This window comes from Trachypithecus francoisi, unplaced genomic scaffold (assembly GCF_009764315.1).
Source record: "Trachypithecus francoisi isolate TF-2019V2 unplaced genomic scaffold, Tfra_2.0 Lachesis_group0, whole genome shotgun sequence".
NCBI classification, from domain to species: Eukaryota; Metazoa; Chordata; class Mammalia; order Primates; family Cercopithecidae; genus Trachypithecus; species Trachypithecus francoisi.
Genome location: NW_022681453.1, coordinates 98,395,203 through 98,419,944, shown reverse-complemented (window position 1 = coordinate 98,419,944; position 24,742 = coordinate 98,395,203). Strand labels below are relative to the sequence as shown.

The following is a 24,742-nucleotide window of genomic DNA, read 5'->3' as shown; positions in this document are numbered from 1 at the left end:
ACATACGCTGTCTTTTCCATCACATGTTCCAGTTATGGGGTGGTAGGGGTGAAACTAAGGCAAGGTTGAGTTGGTCAATACATACAACTGAGATTTAGTGGATGTATTTATGCCATTTTCAAATATATCTATGTACAATTAAATAATCATTTGCTGGTGTAGAAATGGCTTCTAGGAATACTTCAACCCCTCCATTGCAATGTTTCAAATGGGCCTGAGATGACCTCTCTCTATGAACATATCCTATCAGTGTTCTCTCAGCAAGCACAAGAGTGTAGTGAAAAAAAAGTAAAAAACCGGTTTAAAGTGTGCAGAGGATTAAAACTAGTCGTTAGAAATACAGTGCATCACATACGCATCTTTAAACAAGTAATTAATGAAAATGTACATTATTTTTCTGAATTTTGTGTTTTATGGCATTGATTTTCTTTTCAAAATTTATCCATTGTGATTTCTCATTTTCAGTATTCACTTATGTACATAACTTAGTCTTCATTTGGTATTCTTTTTCTTAAAAGGTCCTCCTCTCCCCAGCTTTCATAAGTCTCAGGCCCCACAAATCCTGGATCTGCCACTAGGTGATTAACTTTCCGAAGCTAATCCTTTTAGACTTCAGAGGGAAGGTCTGTTCCTGGCTCCCTCTCGCCGCCAAAGTTTAGCAGGGCTGGGATAGCAAAGACCTAGCAGAACAATCAAGAAATAAAAGCAGGTAAAAGTCTCTTCTGTGGCATGCAATGAAAAGTTCCACCGCAGAGAAGCTGAATTCTTTTGACAAGGCCAAGAGAACTGTCATAGGGCCACCAAACATGGAGAAGTTTAGAAGCCGCACAGGTCCACAGCAGAGAGCAAGGTGCGGGGGTTGCATCTAAAAAAATTTCCATGAAAAAGCTGTCATTTCTGAGACATGTTTCTATGAATGTGCACTGCCCGATCAGAGAGTGATTTAGCCTATTACAAATAGTCAGTACAGACACCATATTCGCTGTCGACATTGACAAGGGAAATGGATTAAACATCCATATGACTTCAAATCAAGACTTCTAGGGATTGAAATCACTACTTTGTTTTATTTCTATCAGTATTTTTGCCACATATAGTTGACCCTATAGAAAGTCTAAATAAAGAGAAAAAAATAGGACACACACACACTCGCACACACACACTCACACACACACAAGTTCTGGGGGTAGGATGATTTCTCCTACTTTATTTTCACGAGTTTAGAGAAAGAAGGAAATGGGGATTATAATTCACAGTAATCTGAATTTTCATGCAGAAATGGAACTAGATTGTCCAATTACTTATGATGTGTCAGTCTCATAATTCAATTTTAAGAAAGTAAGACAGTAGTGCAGAGTACACCTAATTTGTGGTATAAACAAGTTAAAAACCAGGCTTTCAGTTACCCGTAGTAGGATCTCTGTCTTACTTATATTTTAAGTAGACTGCTGTCTTACTTATATTTTATATGTGAATGTGAGCAAACATTAGGCACTCAATGTTAATTGTATAGTAGATTGAGATGGAGGTTGGTGTAGCAGAAAATACACGAGATGTGAAATTACACTGGACTTTTAATCCTGATTCTTCTTTGTCATGTTATTTAAAATCCCTGCAACTCAGTTTTTCATCTCTAATATGAAAATAAGGAAACCCGCCTTGAAAAGTTGTTCTGAGAATTCAAAGAGGCGACTTTTGTAAAGTTCCTGATTATAGATGCCTAGTAAATTTTAGCCAATACCAATTGATGCGTAAAATTCTGACTTTTGTAAAGTTCCTGATTATAGATGCCTAGTAAATTTTAGCCAATACCAATTGATGCGTAAAATTCTGACTTTTGTAAAGTTCCTGATTATAGATGCCTAGTAAATTTTAGCCAATACCAATTGATGCGTAAAATTCTAATCTTCCTGGGAAGTCTAGTAGTTAACAGGTACTTACACATTATCCCATTTAATCCACATATCTATCCTATAATATAGGTATTGCCATCTCCTTTTTACTAATGAGGAAGGGAACATTTCCCATGTCAAACAACTGGCAAAAGAGGAGTAAGATGACGCTAGAATCTTATAGCCTCTCAGCTTTCTGACACAGAAGCTGCAGGTTAAGATAAGTGTTTTCAGATGATTTATTCTGTTCATGTTTATTAAAGTCTTGCCCAAACACGTACTCTAAGTGTGAGAAATGAGGGTACTTCATTAAAAAAAAATTTCAGGACTAAAATGTAATTTTGATTTTTTTTCTAGCAGACAAAACAAGCACTGAACACTTACAGAGATTAGGGAGTTGACAGTTTCAGATGAAAAATAAGATGTCAGCATCAAGAAGCTATAATTCTTCCAATCCATTATTCACTATTTTAATGAGATTTGAGGATGAACTGAGTAAAGGAATAATCATATTCCTTGAGACCAGAAGAATATGTCAGATGAATTTATTCTGTATTGCCAAGTTGCAAATAATGTTCTACAACTCCAAAGTCTCTCATAACTCTCATTCGTGAAAGCCACATTACTCTCCCTCACTCTTCCAAAGTGCCCTACCCTTTCTGGCCATTTTTACCTCCCCCTACTGTCTCTTTTTATCCCAGTTGACTATGAGATTATAAAATCTTCTCACAGCAAATACATTCAGATGTGACAACAGCAAAAATTTGGGGGTGGTATGGAGTTCTGAGATTTCTGTTTGGCTAAATCTGGGTTTGGATCCTGGCTCTGTCACTCCCAGCTGAGTGCCTATATTAGGATTATCTAGAGGCGAAGAACTAATAGGATATATATATATATATATTTTATATAATATATAATTATCACATATATTTATATAATATATAATAATATAAAAATATATATGATTTATATATAATTATAATCATATATAATTATAAATATATATAATACAATACAATATACTGTAATATATATTTATATATAAATATATTTTATATATTTATATGTATTTATATATATATATCCCAGCCCACTGACTCAAATGTTAATCTCTTTTGGTAGCACCTCACAGACACATCCAGGATCAATACTTTGCATCTTTCAATCCATTCGAGTTGACACTCAGTATTAGCCATCACAAGTCCACTGCTTGTCGACTTAAACCCATACACGTCTCCTGAAATCACACATAACTTCAAATAAAGCCAATAATAAGGTCATAATTAGACCTAACATAACTCTCCTTCATACAACCAGAAATGCAACAGTCCCCAACCCAAATGCTATTACATAAACTTAAATGCTCATATGAAGTCAATAAATCTTACATCACATGATAAAGGAAAAAGGAAAAAAAAATGAAGATATTTTCTTAGTACAAGTGTATACGTTGACAAACATGTTTCTAACAAAAGGAGAAGGAAATACTCATGACAATTACAGTCCCCGTTTCTGCAACTGGTCACATGGTCTTAGCTGGTATTGATGACTACCTTCTTCTGCTACCCACTCTGTATTCCTTTGCCTTTAGCAAGCACCTTGGCACGTCATGGTTTTTCCCCCTGGTGGAGTTATCCAACCATCAGCTCTTGACATCTGTGCACTCGCATAGAAGCTGCCAAGGCTTTAAGTCACAGCCCAGACTCTACGTTGGGCCCTTTCAGCCACTGTTAGAGCAGCTAGGATGCACCAAGACCTTAGGCTGCACACAGCGCAGGGACCCTGGGCCCAGCCCATAAAACCACGTTTTCTCCCTAAGCCTCCTGAGATGGGAGGGACTGCTGTGAAGACCTCTGATATGCCCTGGAGACATTTTCCCCATTGGCTTGGGGATTAACATTCAGCTCCTTGTTGTTTATGCAAATTTCTGCAGCCGGCTTGAATTTCTCCTCAGAAAATGGATTTTCCTTATCTATCATATTTTCAGGCTGCAAATTTTCTGAACTTTTATGCTCTGCTTCCCTTATAAAACTGAATGCCTTTAACAGCACACAAGTCACCTCTTGAATGCTTCGCTGCTTAGAAATTTATTCCACCAGGTACTCTAAATCATCTCTCTCAAGTTCAAAGTTCCACAAATCTCTAGGGCAGGGACAAAATTCCTCCAGTCTTTTTACTAAAACATAACAAGAGTCACCTTTGCTCCAATTCCCAACAAGTTCCTCCTCTCCATCTGAGACCATCTCATCTTGGATTTCATTGTCCATATCACTATCAGCCTTTTGGTCAAAGCTAGTCAACAAATCTCTAGGAAGTTCCAAACTTTCCCATATTTTTCTGTCTTCTTCTGATCCCTCCAAACTGTTCCAACCTATGCCTGTTACCCATTTCCAAAGTTGTTTCCACATTATTGGGTATCTTTTCGGCAGTGCCCCCACTCTACTGGTACCAATTTACTGTATTAGGACATTTTCATGCTGCTGATAAAGACATATCCGAGACTGGGCAATTTACAAAAGAAAGAGGTTTAATGAACTTACACTTCCACATGATTGGGGAGGCCTCACAATCATGGTTGAAGGCAAGGAGGAGCAAGTTACGTCTTACATGGATGGCAGCAGACAGAGAGCTTGTGCAGGGAAACTCCCCTTCATAAAACCATCAGATTTTGTGAGACTCATTCACTATCAGAAGAAGAGCAAGGGAAAGACCTGCCTCCATGATTCAATATCTCCCACTGGGTCCCTTCCACAACTCTTGGTAATTATGGGAGCTACAAGATGAGATTTGAGTGGGAACACAGAGCCAAATTATATCAGTGCCTTTTGGAATGGACATTACTGATGATTTCCTCAATTACTGAAAAGTTAGATTAATTAAAGAGAAACAACAATATTTACTTAGTGATAAGTAAATTAAATAGTTAATCCCTGTAACAACTCTGTGAAGCAGTTTCCTTTAATATCTTCATTTTACAGCCGGGCACTGTGGCTCATGCTTGTAGTACCAGCACTTTGGGAGGCTGAGGCAGGCAGATCATGAGATCAGGAGTTTGAGACCAGTCTGGCCAGTGAAACCCAGTCTCTACTAAAAATATAACAATTAGCTGGGCATGGTGGCAGGCACCTGTAATCCCAGCTACTTGGGAGGCTGAGGCAGGAGAATCCCTTGAATTCAGGAGGCGGAGGTTGCAGTGAGCCGAGATCAAACACTCCAGCCTGGGTGACAGAGCTAGACTCCAGTTCAAAAAAACAAAACAAAACAAAGCAAAACTTCATTTTACATACAGTTGACCACCCTGTGATTTAAAGAGGTCAAGAAAATTATCCAAAATATATACCTTCTAAGTAGCATTGCTGAAACTCAACCCCCATTTTTATATTGCTAACTGCTTCCCAAATAATGCTATCTGCATATTACTATTTGTGAGAGTTACTTGAGATGAATTCACGTAATACTCATGATAGATCAAGGACTTTCATTAAATATTGGTTCCTATTTATTTGTATTTGTATAGTAGTTTATTTTTCCCAAATCCGTTTAGATTTTCTTATTTCACTTGATCTTCCTTGGACAGATAAACAGAAATATAAGATTAAATGATATCAACAAATCACCAGTGGAAATCATCCTAGGATGTGGGCCTTCTCTCTTCATATTTGGTATCTTTTTTCCTTCAAACCTTCAATCCCTCAAGATATCATAAGAAGAGACTTCGAATTTTAGCTTTTCTTGTGTCCTCCCTCCATTTGGGGCTTTGAGGAAAGGCATATGAAAATAGGGCATATGCTTATTTTCATAAAAGGATGTTACAGAACCTAATAGCGCACACTTAAAATGATTACTTTGCGATCTTTGGAATCATCGTGGTTGAAGGGCCACTCACAACAGGACTTTTCCTCTTCTTGCAATGATAAGCCTTAATGGAATCTGGCCTGGAGAGTGTCTGGGCTGTGTGTGAGCTTGGTGTCAGATCAAGTCCAAGCAAGTTCCCCGAAGCTCAGGCTTTACAACATCATGTAACTCAGAAACATTCCATCAAGCCACCACCCACCTTTTCCAGTGGGAATTCACTAAAATGATTATCTTGGAAGCAGTATGGAAGTAGGGGGAAGGGTGTTAAATTTGTGCTTTTGGAGCGGATTGTAGATGGGTGAGTGGGTGGAGACAAGAGGGGGGGAATTAAAAGCAAAGATGGAAAAAATAACCACACTGCCACCAAAATATTCTGCTCAAGGATGAGGGAGTACACCCTACAGCTGTTAGCACTGTTCAGCATATTTTGCATATTTACATATACCAAGTATTTCCAAACAGCCTTGTGTTTGTTTTAAAATCCCACACGGAGATGTCTGGTAAAGCTGTCACTGTGGAAACTTCATGGTGAAGTTTGCAAGACTATTTTCAAAATTCTTTATATGCATCATAAACTGAGCAGAAGAGCTATTGTCATTAACCACATTATAGAGAAATCTGAAGTAATCTGCCGACCCATCAGACAACACTCAGAACAAAGCATCCATGTTCTAAGACAAAGAAAGCACCTCGTTGATTGAAGCCAATTGTTTTTTTTATTGTTGGTGTAATTTGCTTAATGCAAAATGGCACACAGCATGATATCACGTCACCCAATTATCCTTGATTAGTCCTGAAGTTATCGAAGTATGATTTTTCTTTATTTCTGATGACTCTAACCTTTGACTTAAAGATATTTTCCCAGACTTACTGAGTTATCATTGACAAATAAAAGTTGTATATATTTAAGGTATACCATATGATGGTTTGACATGGGTAAACATTGTGTAAACACAATCAAATTAATTAATACAGCCATCACCAGATGTATTTTTTGTAAGAAAAATAACATTGGACAGATTTCTCATGTAGCCATTTTCTTCTGGAAACATAAAACACCACAAAACCATACAGAGCTCATTTGAAAAAGATTCGTGAGCTTTCAAGAGAAAAAGTCGGGGAGTTTAAAGCTATATTTTCCTTTTAGCAAGATCCACAAGAAAGGATAGAGTGTCATGCTTAAAGGGGAACAGATTTTGTATTTTTTGGCAAGATATTAAATCCTCTGTTGCTATATTTGGCTCTCTGCAAATAGTCTCTTGTACAAGTGCAAAGCAAAGATCAATGCTGGTGTTCTTCATTCAGTCACAGCCAAACTTGGTATAGAAAGTAAAACAGTTGTGCTTGAGTGTTGTTTCGAACAAAGTCTTGCAGTTCATTTATTGATCAGCAGCATTCCAGAGTGTGGATACCCTCTTTACACATTAAATCTATCAAAACATGTTTGCTTTTCCATAAGTTTTTCCACTGCTTAACTGATAGCAGATGGAGTGATTCAATCTGGACAAAAGTGTTAAAGCTTTACCACGTCAATGTGGTCATATTTAGCTATTTAGTCAAATGTGTATAAGCAGGTCAAATAAGATGCTTGGAGACTTAGGGCATCACAAGATGGGCCTATGTTCCCAAAAAAGGAAGCAGAACAATTAAATCGTACTTGGTTGTCCCCAGAGAAAACACACTTCAGCTAGGAAGAATCTGCACTAGATGACCTGCTCTCCACCCCCCAGACTGCTCATCTTACATAAGTAACACATAACCCTTTGGATTCTGAAATACTATAAAAACGACATGAAACATTTGAAATAGTGACAGAAATTTTCTTTATATGCAATGATTTGATGAATGAAGACAAACCCCCACACAAATGCCAACGCAAGCATTATGACTTGCTACTCCCAGTGAAATAGTCCTTCTTGATTACAAGAGTGATAGAAAATGATGGAAGTCCAATACTAATTGTTGTAGGTAGAATAATGGCTCCAAGTCCTAATCCCCAGAACCATTGAATATGTTATTTTACATGGAAAAAGGGACTTTAAAGATGTAATTAAAAACCTTGAGCTGGGCACGGTGGCATTCACCTGTAATCCCAGCACTTTGGAAGACCAGGGCGGGTAGATCAGGAGGTCAGGAGTTGGAGACCATCCTGGCCAACATGGTGAAACCCCGTCTCTACTAAAATACAAAATATGAGCCGTGTGTGGTAGCAGCATCTGTAGTCCCAGCTACTCGGGAGGCTGAGGCAGGGGGATCCTGTGAACCCAGGAGGCGGAGGTCGGAGTGAGCCGAGACCTCGCCACAGAACTCCAGCCTGACAACAGAGCAAGACGCCATCAAACAAAACAAAACAAAACAAAACAAAACCTTGAGATGCTGAGATTATTCTGGATTATACAGATGCAGCTATTGTAATCACATGAGTCCTTACACATGCACGGGAGAGGAAGAAGAGAAAGTCAATGATGCCATGTGAGAAGGCCTTGACCAGGCTGCTGGATTTGAAGATGGATGGAAGCTAAGCAAAGGACTCTAGAAGCAGGGAACAGCACGATTCTCTCTAGGAAGCATTCAGAAGAAATGCCGCCTACATTTTGTGGCCCACCAAGACTAAGATCTTCGCCAAATGTCTGACCCACAAGAGCTGTAAGATAATAAATTTGTGTTGTTTTAGGCCATTATCGTTGTAGCAATGTAGTAATATTTTACAGCAGTTCTAAAAAGCTCGTTTTGACACCACATTCTAAATGTGGTAGACAGTTAAAAAGCCTGTGCCAAATTATTTCACCTATAATGCTGGAAAGTCTATTATTTAAATGCTGATTTTCAGACTTTAGTACTTTCACATTAAAGATACGTGTAATAAGAAAATTGAGGGCCCACGTAGAGAAACTCTAGCTTTCTTCAGAATACACGGTCTTGTATTCTCTTTTCAATGTTAATGCATTGTAGAGAAGTTTTTGTTTGTTTTTTCATATTACTTATGGCAGGGTCCCTGTCAACAAATGTAAAAACAGTACAATACACCTTGGTCAACCAATATCCTTAGAAGCATTGTATTATAAAATTCTCAAGACTCTTGCTGTTATGTAATTAATATACCCCATTTCATTTGCTTTTCCAATATAAACATGTGTTTTATAATCTATTCCTTGCTGTAACATATAGACTTCTTGGCTCTAGAAATTAACTTCTTAATTAAAAACATCTAAGATGTTGTAATTTCCAAAATATTTATAAGATACTTAACTGAATAAGAAGGAAACAAAAAGTGCTTTAAATTCTCAAGAAATGCAGACCAAATACAAATGCTACATTAAAATATAAACATTCAATTCACATTAAATTATTTATTGAGCAAATTGAAGATAATGACATCTGTTTTTATTACAAAGTCTTCCATCATCTGGTATCATTGACACGTTATGAGACCTGCATTTGAAGAGTGAACAGAAATAAGAAAATGTTTTCCCAGCCCCACAAAAACAGAAAAAATATATAATTTCATAATTATCTTATAAAGCCAAAAATTTTATGAGTTACACATTTTTTATTAATTCAGAATGACAGCATAACTAAGGTTAATTTTTATTTCTGGAAACACAAAATTAAGGTAGCATAACTGCTTGTAGAACTAACAAGTCTGAAATTTCATGGTATTTCAATGCACTAAAATAATGTTTCTATTAGTTTTCAGTTTATCTAATCAAGTGACAGATATAAAATTCACTACACTGTATTTTTGTTCACAAAAGCATTTCACCTTACCTAGATTTATATAATAAAAACAAATTGTATCCATATCTTCCCTTTAAATATATGTACTTTAAGATGATACAAAGAATTCACATGAAAACCTTTCTCTATGTTCTATTTCCTGAAAAAAATGTACGGAATAGTATTTTTAAATCAGATATAATATCCAATATTGTACATATCCTAAGAAATTAAATCAATTGTGTAAATAATCATTATTAACTTTTGCTCTAGCCACAGCATAGAAAGAAATGTACATCTCTATTAATATAAAGAGACATCAATAGGAAAGTTCACATCTTATGTGTATACCCAAAAACTAATTAAAGTATTTGCATTTTAAAAGCATTATTCTTATACCAAATTTAGTAGTCTAGAAATTGTTTTTTTAAAAAAAACAAATTGATGGTTACTTATCCTTTTCTAAAAGGTGTCTGTTTGCTTATACAATGGAATTGATAAATGTACATTTAATTATATAGAATTTATTGGAACCTAAAAAGGAGATTCAGAAAAACTTACTGGATCAAATGAAATTGACTACGACTTCAAGAGAATACTACTTTGATCAATACTTTAAAACTATAACAGTATTTTTAAACAAAAAAGCACAATAGACAATAAAAGAAATAGAAAAATTGAGATAATTTAACAATAATGATAATTTCTATAGGTTGGAAAAGTGTACATGGTGCAATTCCCAGAGAGCACTACAAGATTAAAAAGAAAAAAAAAAACTGCTAAAAAATTCTAAATGTCTGTGCTGTGACCAATCTCCATGATCAAATTACTAAGGAAAGTAACATTTTGAAGTTATTGAGACTGAGGTTTCCTTATAGGCTCCACTCATGCCCCCACTTGCCAGAACCATTCACTTTTGTATAGGTTCTATGTTTGCTTTCAACATCCAATGGATGTTGAAAGGCTAAAATTTTTGCCTAATTTTTCTAAAATGATTTTAATAATACTTTTAATGCTTTAATAATAGATTTAAAGGGCACTTTGGCCTTTAAATATTTTCAGAGAATAAACTGTAATTTCTCTCTCAAGCAAGCCTCTCTTATTCTGAAAGATGTCTTTTATCTTACAGGAAAGAAAAAAAATGAGTTTCTAGGAGCCTCTCCATTAAACTGGCAGGCTGATTTCATTTCTGATCCCATACAGTTTCTGCTGTCTTTCCCTTGGCTGCAAAGGTGATCAATCAGGAATTCGAACTGCCATCAATACCCTTTTGTAACTGCAATGGCTCAAGTGAACTCCTTCCATCTTCAATAACTGACACAGTGTCAACATCTGCTTCCAATAAGGTGGTTTCTTTTTTCCTTGAGTAGAGTAAATCTGCTGACTGAGATCATAAATGGTTGTGTTTTTTCACCCTTTTAATGCGGAAGATTTTTTCCACCATATTTTGCAACTTTCCTTCAAGTCAAGTAAAAATAAAAAAAATCGGAGAACTTCAAAAGAAATGTTCTTATCCTAGGTGCCAAGGAATTTCGATATATAACTAAAAATATAAACCATGGTGAATGAATGACACTGTCCTCACAATTTTGGACACAGTAATTTAAATAAAATTTTGGAACATGTAAGAAAACTGAGTTGGACCTACACGCCACTATAAGATTAATTTATGTTTCCTTCAGAAATGATACACTAAAAAGTCAGCTAATGAAGAAATGTACATTTATCTCCTATACCAGGTAGAAGGGACAGTTAGTAGGAGACAAAGATTCTCTTTGTAGTAATTTCTTACAGAAAAACAATCATGTATCTATTTGATTGCTGCAGAAACGAATATGGACGTGAAGAGAAGAGACCTTTGGGAGCTCCATTTAAGGAACTACTTACTCAACTGATAGGCATCTCTAGTAGCTGTTATTTATCGAACATCTAATATGAGCCAGATGATTGATTGTGTGTGTGTGTTTGTGTGTGTGTGTGTGTGTGTGTCTGTGTGTGCGTGAATGTGATTTACAACTTCCACAGCCTGCCTGTTAGGTATTATCCCATTTTACTCATGAGATAAATAAATAACGCCCCAAACCACACATAAAATTGTGGCTAAACTAGAATTTAAAGAATGGCCTAACAGCCAAACTCTTTTCCATTAATGCATTCTGCTTTCTATTTATCCGTCAGTGAAAACTCTAACATATGTACTTTCCTTTTTCCACCACTTAATGCCACTGCCCCCACCGGCTTAATTCAGCAAACACTATTTAAAGAAGGGACACTCAGTAAGGGATAGAATACAGGTCTTTGAAATACAGTTTCTGATTGCCACTTTAAATTATAAATACAACATTAAACCAGATAGCAAACTCAAAAGCCAGATAGTGTGACATATTCTGCAAATCTTAGAGTAGGAATGGGCAAATACTTTTTGCAAAATGAATAACACGCTTCTCAAAGGCAACTTTCATGTCAGTGCCTAGAATTTGGGTTTTTTTTTTTAAAGTCTTGTAAAGTTAAAGAAGTAAATCCCTCAATTATTTGCAAACCATTCGTTCTCATTTTGCAAATTTTAGAGCAATTTTGGCCATTTTTGCTTAACAAAATAATACAAATACTCTTAAGAAGAAAGAGAAAAGCAAGCGAATAGAGGGGAAAGTTAAGAGAGGGTGCTTAACTTTCTTAAGAAGACACATTGATTTCTCAAAAGTTCAGAGGCTCTTTCAAATTAGCAATGAGAGACAAAATAATCTGTTAGGTTCCTGATTTGTCAACATTATGTTGTTTCTTAGCTCCCGATGGTTTATTGGTGGAAGCACATATTCTATTTAAAATAAATGAGATGATTTTCTAGGCTCTAGTTCACAGATATTTAGAAAGCTTGAATAAATCTGATTTGTAAAATCAGACAAAAGTCACCTTTGTCTAAAGGTGGAATGGTTTTAATAAAATTGTGGAGGCAGATGGCAGCCCTCATAAAAACAATTCAGCAGCCTCTAAGTCCAACAGCATCATTTTGATGCGAAAAAAGAAGAGCCAGAGAATGACAGAATTTTAAACTTGGAATGAATTCAGAATATTATGCTAAATTACAACCCATCCTCTTTTAGGACTTCTGGTGGTAACAGCAATATGGTCCTAGAAGACAATTGTAGAGACATGCTCATTCTCTATTTATATTCTTGATCTACTCTCTGGGTGGCAGTGTATCCCAAACACCTAGGGCCTGTTTTCTTTTTCCTTTTTCTTTTTGAGACAAGATCTTACTCTGTTGCCCAAGTTGGAGTATAGTGGTGCAATCACAGCTCACTGCAAACTGCAAACTCAAACTCCCAGGCTCAAATGGTCCTCCTGACTCAGCCTCCAGAGTAGCTGGGAGAAGAGTTGTGCACCACAATGCCCAGGTAGTTTTTCAGAAATTTTTTGTAGGGATAGGGTCTCCCCATGTTGCCCAGGCCGATCTTGAACTCTTGGGCTCAAGCAATCCTCCTGAGCCTCTGCCTCCCATAATGCTAGGATTATAGGCATGAGCCGCCGTGCCCAGCCTGGGTCCTGTTTTCAAAGAGAGAGCTCACTTACAAATCTTTCCTCTGTACAGCAGAGAAACCAGGTTCCCAACATTTCTCTGGTCCTCAGAGCCAATACATTTTTTGTCTGACTGTTATCAGGAGAGACACAGAGCAAAGTCTAAATTCAGGGTGAAGACATCTAAGTAATGCCCTTCAATTAAATTTGGTGGAAAATAAGAAATGGAGCAAGGAGTAACTACTTTCCTTCTCCTCTTCATTGGGAAAATCCAACTGAATGATCTGAATGAGTTTGAGTATAACACTACTTTCAAATAAATTACAAAGGAAGTTAATGTAGTCCAAAGGTGGATGCGGATGAGGTAAATAACCCTGTGAGTCATCACATGGGAACTGTTGAACACTTGTCTTTGAAAATTCAGAAGGACACAAGGCAAAACCAGATTTATAAATTCACACAATTTTGTGCTCCATGTATTTGGGCAAATTATAAATGAAACAATCACATCAAATCAAATTATGGACCAAAGTATAGAAAATTTAACCAGGCTACTCCCAGGAAATATAAGTTCATATTATTAGTGAGTGGAAGGTATCTTAAATTTGGACCCCACATTGGTAAAAATGTGCATATTGTGTAAAAGAAAGTCTAGGTAAGAAAAGCAAAGTGTGGAGTGATGACAGTACAAGAGAATATATAGATCTGAAACTCAAATCCAATGGATAGTGTATAAATGAATACATAAATTACAGCCAAGGAAAATATTTGAAAATTATCTATGATAACTCTGCCTATTTGAACATGCCATGTTCATGTTTAAAAAGCTCACATATAACATATGAGTAATTAAAGATAGAAAGTGGCATTTCACTGAACATACTATTTTATGTGGTGTAGAGAAAAATGGGAGAAATTTGAAAAAATCTCTTCATAAAACTAAAAAACTTCCATATTACACTAACTTTTTTACATGACATCTCTGGAAGCAGTTGATGGAAGAAATGAACTTTGCCTTTGAAGTCTCAACATTATCAATAATTGCTACTTTCATAATCTTAGTCTTCTCCTAGCAGTGTCTTAGTGATAATTTCAACTTTATTTAGATCCTGAGAGTCATATCAAGTTAAATTCTCAAATTTTTAATTTTTAGCCCCATTTAAATTGTATATGACCTCTGGTTTTATTTTTAAATTGTGGCATAAATTTAAATCCTAATATACACTTTATTTTGCCCTAAATTTCTTTCTAAAAATAATTAAATCAAGTAAAGCCAGATTTAAACAAACAAACAAAAAGACTTAAGTTCTGTGTTTAAACTATTACATATAGAATTTTGTGTTTGTTTGTTTTAGTTTACAGTGATAGGTGGCATTATAAGAAAGAGCTAGGGCTTTGTAATTTCTCTAGTGCCTTCCCAGATATTGTTCCTTCAAATGCTCTTCAGGAAAAACAAACCCCTTAAATACGTATTTAAATACTTAAAATACGACTTTTTAAATTGCCATGAATGAACAATCAGAAACAAGTAAAATAAGTCACTGGCACTCACAGGTAGCATGGTTAAATGCAGTTTTTTCCTTGTAGTTGTATATAACCTCTGGTTCCATTTATCAAATTTGGATGGGCTAGAAAGGTAATTAGTCTCCTGTGGGCAAATTCTTCATCTAATTGAAAGTTTATGCCAACTTTCTTATTAGTCAACCTCCAAGTTATTCTTTGGGAGAAATCAAAGCAATGAAATATCATTTCTTTAGTATGGTCATTTAAAAAAACTTTTCAAGCTATACATATAATTTAAAACTAATTGAGCTAGGGTGGAATTAAATCTTTACTGTGATTCAACGTAAAAACAATACTGCATTGGTTTGTCTATGGTATAGCTACTTTTGTAAAAAGGACAAAACACAAAACATTTGAGGTAACTTAGAAAGCACAGACAGAGCATATAATAGACATCTGAGAGATAAGCATTTTAAAAATTTTTGCCAGTGCTTCTCTGAGAGCAAGTTCTTTAAACAGAACTCAACAATTTTTACAATATTAAAAAAAATACATCCCTCAAAAATAGCCCATCAATGCTAAACCAACTTTTTTGTATTTCTACAAAAATAGATGCACATAGAGCTGCAAACTTGTATTCCTGAAAGAATGAGCATTTTAATGTGTGGTTCATCCTTTCCTGAAAAGGTGGTTGGTGAAAAAAAAAAAAATCAAAATGAAACAAAAAATTAGCTATATACTAATAAAAGCAAGATAACAAAAGGAGAGAGTTGCACAGTTGGCAAAGGCTCAGATGAGGAAAAAAACAAATAAAAATGCTTTTCTTCAATGTCTAGGACCCACTTTGCTTTCTCAAGAAAGGCCGAAACCCAGTCAACTGCGTGATACTCTGTCTTCTCCTTCCGTGCCTTTCTTCGTGTCCTATTGCTGAATGGAAAATCCCGACGGTATGTTTTCCCAGTGGGCCCTTGGATTTATGCTGCAACTTAACTCACTAAGATTGTGTATTTCAGTACCATGGTGATTCCTTACTCTTGTCTTGATGCTGTAGACCTGGAACAAATGACAATGAGAAAAAATAAAGAACATTAATACATATAGTACCAAAAATTAGCATAATCTGCAATACATTGGATGTAGAAACCAAAAAGATAATCCAGGCAACTGTGAGGTCTGACCTGAAGACAACATGATCTCTAAGCAAATTCTGTGCTAGAGCTCACAATTTTCAAAAAGCCAACGAACACAGTATGTGACAAAAACACAAGACTAGAACAGTGCTATTTATACAATACAAATTCGTTGCTATATTTTTTTATTTTCTTGGAGTATGAGTGGATAGCAAAATAGAAAAAAAATGAAACATTTTATTTGTAATTTCAAAAGCCGGTGATATTGGGGGAAAAAAGATGTAAATAATCTTTGGAGCATTTATGCAGTGCTTCAATTAATACTTTCAGTAACAATCAAAATTATTCTTTTAGACTAACGTGACAAATAAATTCGGTTGTTATTTTGAAATGTACTCCACAATGGGATTACTATAAACTATGTGAGCAATTAAATGGTTAAAAACTGAGTCTACTATTGTCTGTAAGATAAATATAGTTGGTTTATAACTAACAGTCCAGACCTATGTTCTATTTATTAATTTACTTATTTCATCTTATCTTCCTCCAAAAAATATTTAAAGTGGATTTTAAAAATCATACCAGATAGCAAAAATTAAAGTTTAAAAGTTAAAAATAGTGACGAAAGGAAGGTATACATAGATTAATAGGACATAGAGTAATTCGAACTCAAAGCTAAAATCAGTAATAATTTATCAAAGAGAAAACAGGAAATGTGACTTTTATCTGTGTCTAATACAGTTAATTGACTAGTATCTGATATGGGCTATTCACATGGCATCTTCAGTTTGCACCTACTCGAAGTTACTTTTGTTTTTTCTTTTCAGTTTCATTGACGTATAATTGAAAATTAAAATTATCTATACTTAAGGTGTGTAACAAGATATTTTGATGAGCTTATATATTGTGAAATTATTACCTCAATAAAGTTAGTTAATACATCTGGCACCCGTTTTAGTTCCCTTTGTTGTTGTACCTGAAGTATAATTGCTTGGAAGAGCGAAAACACAGGGTAATAGGTGCTTTTATGTTGTTTAAAACTAAGCAAAACATGAAGCAAAACTCTTTAAACGTGTAGGTAGAAATGCGGCAAGGTTGCTGTTGTGTAGGTGCAAGGATCTCAAGTTGTTTTCTTGGCCTTTGATCTAAAACTGTTCTAATCCAAGATGGATGTCAGAAACTGAATAGCTAAATTAGCCAATTTGGTTCAAAGTTTTTCTATTATTAAACAACATTTCTTATCCCTCAACTAGTAAAAGAATTTTGTAAAATATGGATGCCGTTACGAAATCGGACACAATTAGTGTTTGGAGACATTAAGACAATCTACAAAACGGACTACACAAAGGGCAAAAGAACAAATAGAAGGAGATAAAGAAGCACCTCACAAAATTACAAGTCACAATCTGTGTACTATGTAGCGTTTGTATATCGGCAACAAGCAACGCTTCCTGAATGCCAACAGATTGGCTCCACTTTTCTTTTTTTCCACAAGCATAACTGGTATTACGCTTGATAAAGAGGCAATAGTTTTCCCTTCCCATTTCGAAAGAAGAGGAGGAGAAGTATAAAAGAGGACAATGAGGGAGAGAAAAAAAAATAAAAGGATTTGGGGTATGTCAATCCACTCTTAAGTTTGCTTTATTCATTTTCACATGGTTTTCTGGTTAGAATAATTTGCAACCTGACATAGTCTCTGTTGGGTAACTCTTGTAATCTAAACCACCTTTACTGACAATCTGCTGACTATATAAATATTTTTTTCATTATTAAAACATCTCATCTTCTGTATGACTCAGGATTTCCACACTTGAAGACTGCATCAATCTACAGAATGTCAGCGCTGCAAGTCATGAATACTGTTGTAATCATCAAGTGGTTTGCCTGTCTTATTTTTGCTTTTAAATAAAGGCAATTTCTTATTTGCTTTGCAAAGACATATGACTCTTTCAAAATCACGTGAGCCTTTTGCTGCGGACAAGTATTGCATTACTTAAGATCGCCCCAGATTTTCCAATCAGAATAACAGAAGTCATTCTCTCGTTATAAATTCATCTATTCAATTTCTTGTTTCCATGTCTCTGCATTTCTACAATGTGAATCTTAAAAAGTCAATTCCTCTGTGGCCTGAAATGTATCAGATATCTAATGGATCCTTGTGGTTAAACTTCTTGGTGATGGAACATAAAAAACTTTGCTTTAATTACCAGGCATTCATTTGTAAATCTCAAAATAAACATACGTAAAGCACAAGAAAATGAGCAACTACAAACAAAAAACCCTACTAATAAGTTGCAAAAGAAAAGCAGGGCTACAATTTTTTTTTTTATTAAGACAACTGGTAATGGTAGATCGGGATAATTAAGAGTCAACAAGTACACTTAGTTTTTCCCAGCGAGGGTGGAGCGGGGCAAAATTGTTAACCCATGAATCTTATGTGGTCTACATTTATTTGGGATTTCCAATGATTTTTCTTGCTGGAACAAAATCCACTCTGCTCTAGGTTCTGCTCCTATTCAGACTTTCCTGCTTCCTCACTTACCCAAATCAAACCTACTTGAAATTAATTCATAACATATCCTGAGATTTCCCCACTGGCTGTCTGAAACCACATCTGTTTACCTTCTTTATGGTAGCCATTTTCTTTTAGTTCTATTGTTCAGACCATGAGATTTTTCAGTAGAAAGGAAAAAAAATCACAAAAATGAGATGAGCTAACATTTTCTTAGGGCCTTAATGATTATATTAGGAATGGTGCTAAGTACTTTATATGAAACATCATACTTCATGCTCCTAATCATGCTGAAATAATATCCATTTTACAAATGAGAAAATTTAAGTTAAGATACTTTATTCAATTATTAAGTGAGAGAAATAGGATTTTAAAAGAGGTGATCTGATGTCAGAGTCAAGGGTCTTAAACATCATATATGTGTTCACCTTATGAGAATTATACTGGCTGTAGCCTAAGTCAAAATTATCACAAAATCAATTCAAGAAAAACTTAATATATTTTTATACTCCTTTTTGCACTGCTTAGAAACACCCTGATGTAACAGAACTGATCAAGATTAACAAAATGGCCCTCAGTGATTTTTAAAAAATTATCCATTTGTCACATTTTTCCTAAGATGACATAAATGATGACATAGTAGTCTGTTACACTTTTGATGAAGACCACTTCAATGGTGTGATAGGATGTGTCATATTTAACTGATGTGTGCCTCCATATGTGGCTTTAATTTAACCACCACACCCCCTGCCAGACTTCTCCAGTGTGAACTTTAAAAATATAGAGTGGTCAGTTGGCTCTTGAGGTGGTTGTCAAAAATGAACTAAGAAACAAAGATATCAATTTTACACTCCAGTGTCTGAGTTTGAAATTCAGTTAGGACAAAAGCCTGAAAGAAACTGAAGGTCCATAGACAGACCCATTTCTTTACTTCAATTACAACACCACTACTGCCTGACCACCAAAAGAAAAGGAAAAAAAAAAAAAACTATTCAGAGCCAGGATGAGAGTAAAGGAAATATGAACATACCAAATAATAATAATAATAATAAAACAAACAAAAAAACCCACCACCACCACCACAACAAAAAGCAACAAAAACAACAACAACAACAACAAAAACCTTTGGATAAGGGCAAGTGAGAAGTCTTGGTCAAGGAAGAGGATGAGAACATGATTTTCCTTAACAATTTGAAGATTCTAAACAGTCTTAGTCCATTTGGGCTGCTATACCAAAATACCATAAACTAGATAGCTTATAAACAACCAAATCCTATTCACCACAGTTCTGAAGGCTGGGAAATCTAAGACCAAGGTGCCAGCAGATTTGGTGTTTGGTGAGAGCCTGTTTTCTGGTTCACAGAGAGTGCCTTCTGCTGTGTGATCACCTGAGATCTCTCTCAGATCTCTTTTATAAGGGCATTGATTTACACTCATGAAAGCTCTGCCCCCATGACCTGATCACCTCCCAAAGGCCCAGCCTTCTAATACCATGACCTGGGGGCTGGGATTTCAACATATGCATCTGGGGGAGATGTAATTATTCAGACCATAGCACTGACTGTATATAACAAGGCATCATGACTCATATTCTAGCGGAGGTCCAGGGACGCAGCAGCTTCACAGATCCACGTCTTGTAAAATGCTATAGAAATAAGAAAATAGAAATGGCGACATGGTAGGTCTGAGCCTGAAGAGCCTAGAGACTTCCCCCTCCTTAGTTTCCCTCAAGCCCTATTTTAATTTTTCCCCCAAAAGTCTTAAAGCTCGCCTACACTCCCCACAAATGGTAAAGGAGACAGTTCAGTGAGAATTCTGGGGTCCTGTCAGTATTAGCTGTGATATGGGTATCCCACAGCAGAAGAAATAGCATGGGCCACCCCAGATGAGCATCTTGGAGGGATCACAAACACTAGGAACTGAATTCAAACAGGCCAAGTTGAGTAGACCATTATTAGAAAGCACATTAGAAAGACTATTGTATAGAGAACGGCTGGAGAAACAGATTAGAGGAGGAGGGTATATTGGAAACAGCAGTCCAGGATAAGAATGAAAAGACAGAACCAAAAAGCAGACAACAACTTAAAACTGGACTGTTTTTGTGATGTGAATAACTTTCTAGGAACCCCAAGGAAAAAATGAGGAAAGAATCTGAGAAGAGATTTCAATTCAAATGGGATTTTGTTTTAAACTGAGAATAATGGAGCTGCCAGTGGATTGAACTAAGAATAAACATAATTGATGAGGGTAAGTCTTTGACTATTAGATAGAAATAATAAATAAACATTGGGTAACAAAAAAGTGACACTAATATACAGCTGAGTTTTAGGTACTATTTGTTTGTCAGTCATAACCCACTAAATAAACATGTTCTACTTCTGAGAAAGCATAGTCATTTGACAACACCACTGATCATGGCTCTTTAAGTAAGCTGAATATGCTTTCAATTAATTTTATTGTGGGAGATAAAAGAGGTAACCATACAATGGGAAACATGCTGTTGATTGAAAAAAAAGGAACATAAATAGGAACATAAAGCCTGAAAGTGTGTGTAGAAACTTTGAAGATCTAAAAGTAAAGACAGCATTTATACGGGTAAATGTAAACTTTTCATTTCATACATATTAAAAGTCAAGAAGTCATGTGGATTAGAATGCTTACTATTAGGCTAAGAACCTAGTAACATTTCCATATTTAAAAAATAGATCTCCCTTTCAATCATCCTTTAATAAAGATAAGAAATACTTATTACAAAGCTAAATTATACAACACTGTGTCAGATGCTACATCAAAATATCCAAACTTCGCCAGCAACTTGACAGCTAACACTGACACATTGATATATAATCACAAAAAGGTGCAAGAGACAGTCATACTATTTTCTATTGCTTTATGAAATTATCATCGTTAATGACCATAGAATTGCATTTGTTTGTCTGAGCCCTGGGGCAATCACTTTAAATACTAGCTAAGAATTTCTAAATAAGATCTATGTAGGGGTAGCACCTTAATGCTTGCAAGAGAAAAATGTAAGAGAGAAGGCTACCCAATCTGAGAACCATGATTTCATTGCAGGTGAATATCAAGATTAACATATAGGTGCCACATTTTAAAACATTTTTAAAACTCTTGAAACATCATGGAATTCTTGCTTAAAAATGAAGTTAAACAGTATTTAGAAAGTAAAAAGCCTACATAATATCACCTATCATCAGACAATTTGCTAAGTGTACCCGATCTACGTATACACACACGTACCATTTGCCTATTTCACCAGCAGTATTATCTTGGAAAATCATATGATGTCAGTATGTGTACCTCGACCCCATCCTTTTGGAAGGCAGCACAATATTTATTCTATAGTATACTATTACCCAATTCTCTATAGATGTACATCATTTATACACACACACACACACACACACAAAGAGGTGTACAAAGTTGCTGTTACTTGTGTGACTGTTTAGGAGTTAAATTTCTTAGAAAAATACACATATGTATAATTGCTGAATCCAAGCATGTGAACCTTGACATTTACATATTTAATTGTGGTGACTAAATGTGCTCAGGAAATTTGTACCCATATTTATATTTTTCACTATGTATGATCAATATTACAGATTAAAAGCATCTCGTTGTTTCAATGTGAGTTTCTTTCACTGTTAGTGAGGCTGGATATTGTGTGACTATGGCATTTATTCCTCTGTGTTTTAACTCTGGCCAAATGCTTATGCTTTTCAAAAAGTAATTTTCTCGTTGACTTTCAAATGCTTTTTGTATACTAGCATTTAGTATACTTTTAGGTATCCTAGCACTTTTTCCCATGTATTACAAATATTTTTGCCAGTTTGATGACTTCTCTCCATATTTAATATGCAAATTTTGAACAACAATTCTTTTTAAAGTAATCACAAATAGGATGTATTTTCTTAAACCAGACCAAAGGTTAAATTTATTATGATATTTCAAGTGCAATTATTCCCTTATAATTACAATTCTTGCACACCAAAATCATTATAAAAGATATCTAGTATGGCAGCATAATAATTTTCTGGCAGAGGGAAATTTTCCGTGTATAGAGGTATCTTCTCCAGGCACATTTAGAATGCACTTAAAATCTCCACATACTAGTATTGTCAGAAACAGCGAGGTTAAAAACTGTCTGAACTTGTCAAAATGTCTTTAAGCTCAGATTCAAAAGAGGGTAGAATAGAAAACCCACTGAACCTGATGTTACTAGAAAACCATAATTCACTATGCTATTTTAAGAAGTACAGCACCTGCTCACCTGAGGCAAACACGCAGGTGACAAAAGTTCAGCCACCCAGGTGTTTCTCCTTGCTGGTGTTTCCCAGACTCAGACAGCAAGCCACTTTCTTCTGTTTGCTCTCTCAGTACCTACCTCCCTCCAAAACCACAAACTCTCCTGTGCACAGAATCTCTAGCCTTTGCCTTTAGTGACATCCACTTCCTCAGACATATGCATATTAAAATGCACAGCTGGAGGGTAAATTGGCAAGTACTTAAAACATCAGGATATAAAGTTACAAATCTGAACCAGTTGTTTAAAAACTGACCCTGTGGATATATATAAACTCTATATATAGAGAGAGTTAGGTAGTTTTGGTTTTTTGTGTGTTTGTTTTTGTTTTTTGTTTTGTTGTTGTTGTTGTTTATCATAGTGGCAATTTACCGGTATCAAAATTTGAATGACAATGTGGCCAATAACCTCTTGGGTGACTGGGGACTGACTATATGGAACGATATGGAATTTAGACACTGCTTACCAATTCAGTGACTTCCATTTCAAAAGCAGATATAAAGAAACTTCGAAGCCAGAGACAAAGAATAAAGCAAAGGCAGAAGGGAGTGGGGAAAATGAAATGGAATACTCTGTAATTTCTTCTACAGACTTTCTCCCAGAACTGGGGAAGAGCAAAATCAAAAATCAAAAATAAAAAAATAAAAAGCTTGGATCACTTATTGTAACCAAAACCACAAGTTATAATACTCTCAAGAGATCCTAACTATCCAGACATCTGTTGGATAACAAATGTAGCCAAACATGCATCTTTAAAGAGGTTTCTAGGTTATGCAGTGACAGCTTTACAGTCCAGAAAACAGATAATCCAATCAGAGAAAGAGCTAATCTGGATCCATTTCTCACCCCAAAAGAAAAACATAATTAAGGACATAACACCAACATAGGAAACATGATACCTAGAAGTATGAATTGTAACATTTACTATTCTAAAATTTTTAAAAGATGCTTAAAAACTGCTGAAATATGCTTGCATTTTAATGCCTATTTGGTGTAAATGTACTTGATTTAATGCCCATCAATCTCTCTACAAATGCAAGATATATTGGAAAGCATTCCATTAGAATGAGATATGTTGCATGTATATCAATTTTTGAGTTGACATCAGAAAATATTCATCTCTCTCTCTCTCTCTCTTTTTTTTTTTCTTTGAGACAAAATCTCACTCTGTCACCCAGGCTGGAGTGCAAGGCACGATCCTGGCTCACTGCAACCTCTGCCTCCCAGGTTCAAGTGATTCTCGTGCCTCAGCCTCCCCAGTAGCTGAGACTATAGGTGTGCACCACCATGCCTGGCTAATTTTTTGTATTTTTAGTAGAGACGGAATTTCACCATGCTGTCCAGACTGGTCTCAAACTCCTGACCTCAGGTGATCCACCCGCCTTGGCCTCCCAAAGTGCTGGGATCACAGGCATGAGCCACCGCACCCAGCCTCATCTCACTTTTATGTGGCACGAACAGAAGCTCACTCTCTGACATTTTCCAAAAGAGACTGTCCAATTCGAGCAAACATAAATACGGCTTCAATGATTATGAAGATGCTAAGCATCACGTAATAGTGCTCAAGTAAACCAGGCATGAAAATAAACACTACAAAACATAATTGCGTTAAAAAAAATTACGAAGTTAAATCTCCAGCATATCAGACTGTATCCCAAAAATAAAAAAAAAATCCCAGCATATTTTGTTTCTCATCAGTCCTTTTTGCCAAGAAATTCAGAACATGTTGCCTGCAGACAACTGTTTGTGAAACCTTATATTATTGATAAAGAGAACAAGAAAAGAATAGTTAGGCAGCCTGAAAGGGAGTAAACTGTATCTGTAAATTCCTCAGGCCATATAGAATTTTTGTATATAATCTTTGCAGACTGTTGGAAAATGGATATAAAATTGTCTGGGAACAAGTTCTGAAACAGATTTCTTCATTTGATCTGTTCTCTTAGATGCACCCCTATATGAGACATGAGAAACAGCAAAGCTGAAAGTAGTATTTGCTGATAAGGACCTGACCGCTGAAACAGGCTTTTCAGTGCTTTGTGTAATTCTCTACTGGGAGTCATATCAGGACAACCTGGGAGTTATGACTTCCTTCTATCGTGAGCACATCAGTTTCTTTTGGGAAGGCAAGTTTTACTTTGAAAAGGTCTCCATCTCCCAACCACAGCTAGTTGATGACAATTCCTTTAAGAAAAGGGTCAAACGATGATGGCATTGCCTAATCTTGCTTGCAGTTTTTAAGAAAATACTTAAGCTAACAAGGGATGCTATCCAATTTACATAGTAATTTATATGGTAA

General features: G+C 35.7%; 1 protein-coding gene and 1 pseudogene across 2 annotated transcripts in view; both read right to left on the bottom strand.

Moving 5' to 3' along the window:
• Positions 1-6,469: 6,469 nt before the first annotated feature.
• Positions 6,470-10,908, bottom strand: LOC117078387 (annotated as a pseudogene).
• VGLL3 (vestigial like family member 3) overlaps positions 9,078-24,742 on the bottom strand; it is a 50,324-nt gene continuing 34,659 nt past the window's right edge. Inside the window, exons 4-6 of one of the 2 annotated variants that reach the window (XM_033211595.1) lie at positions 15,516-15,536; positions 14,533-14,697; positions 9,078-9,179 (exon numbers count right to left, since the gene is read on the bottom strand). In XM_033211595.1, coding sequence (XP_033067486.1) covers positions 14,693-14,697; positions 15,516-15,536 — 26 coding nt within the window. In that variant the 3' untranslated portion in view covers positions 9,078-9,179; positions 14,533-14,692. Of the gene's footprint in view, positions 9,180-14,532; positions 15,537-24,742 lie in introns of both variants that reach the window. The other variant, XM_033211596.1, reaches the window with a different exon arrangement.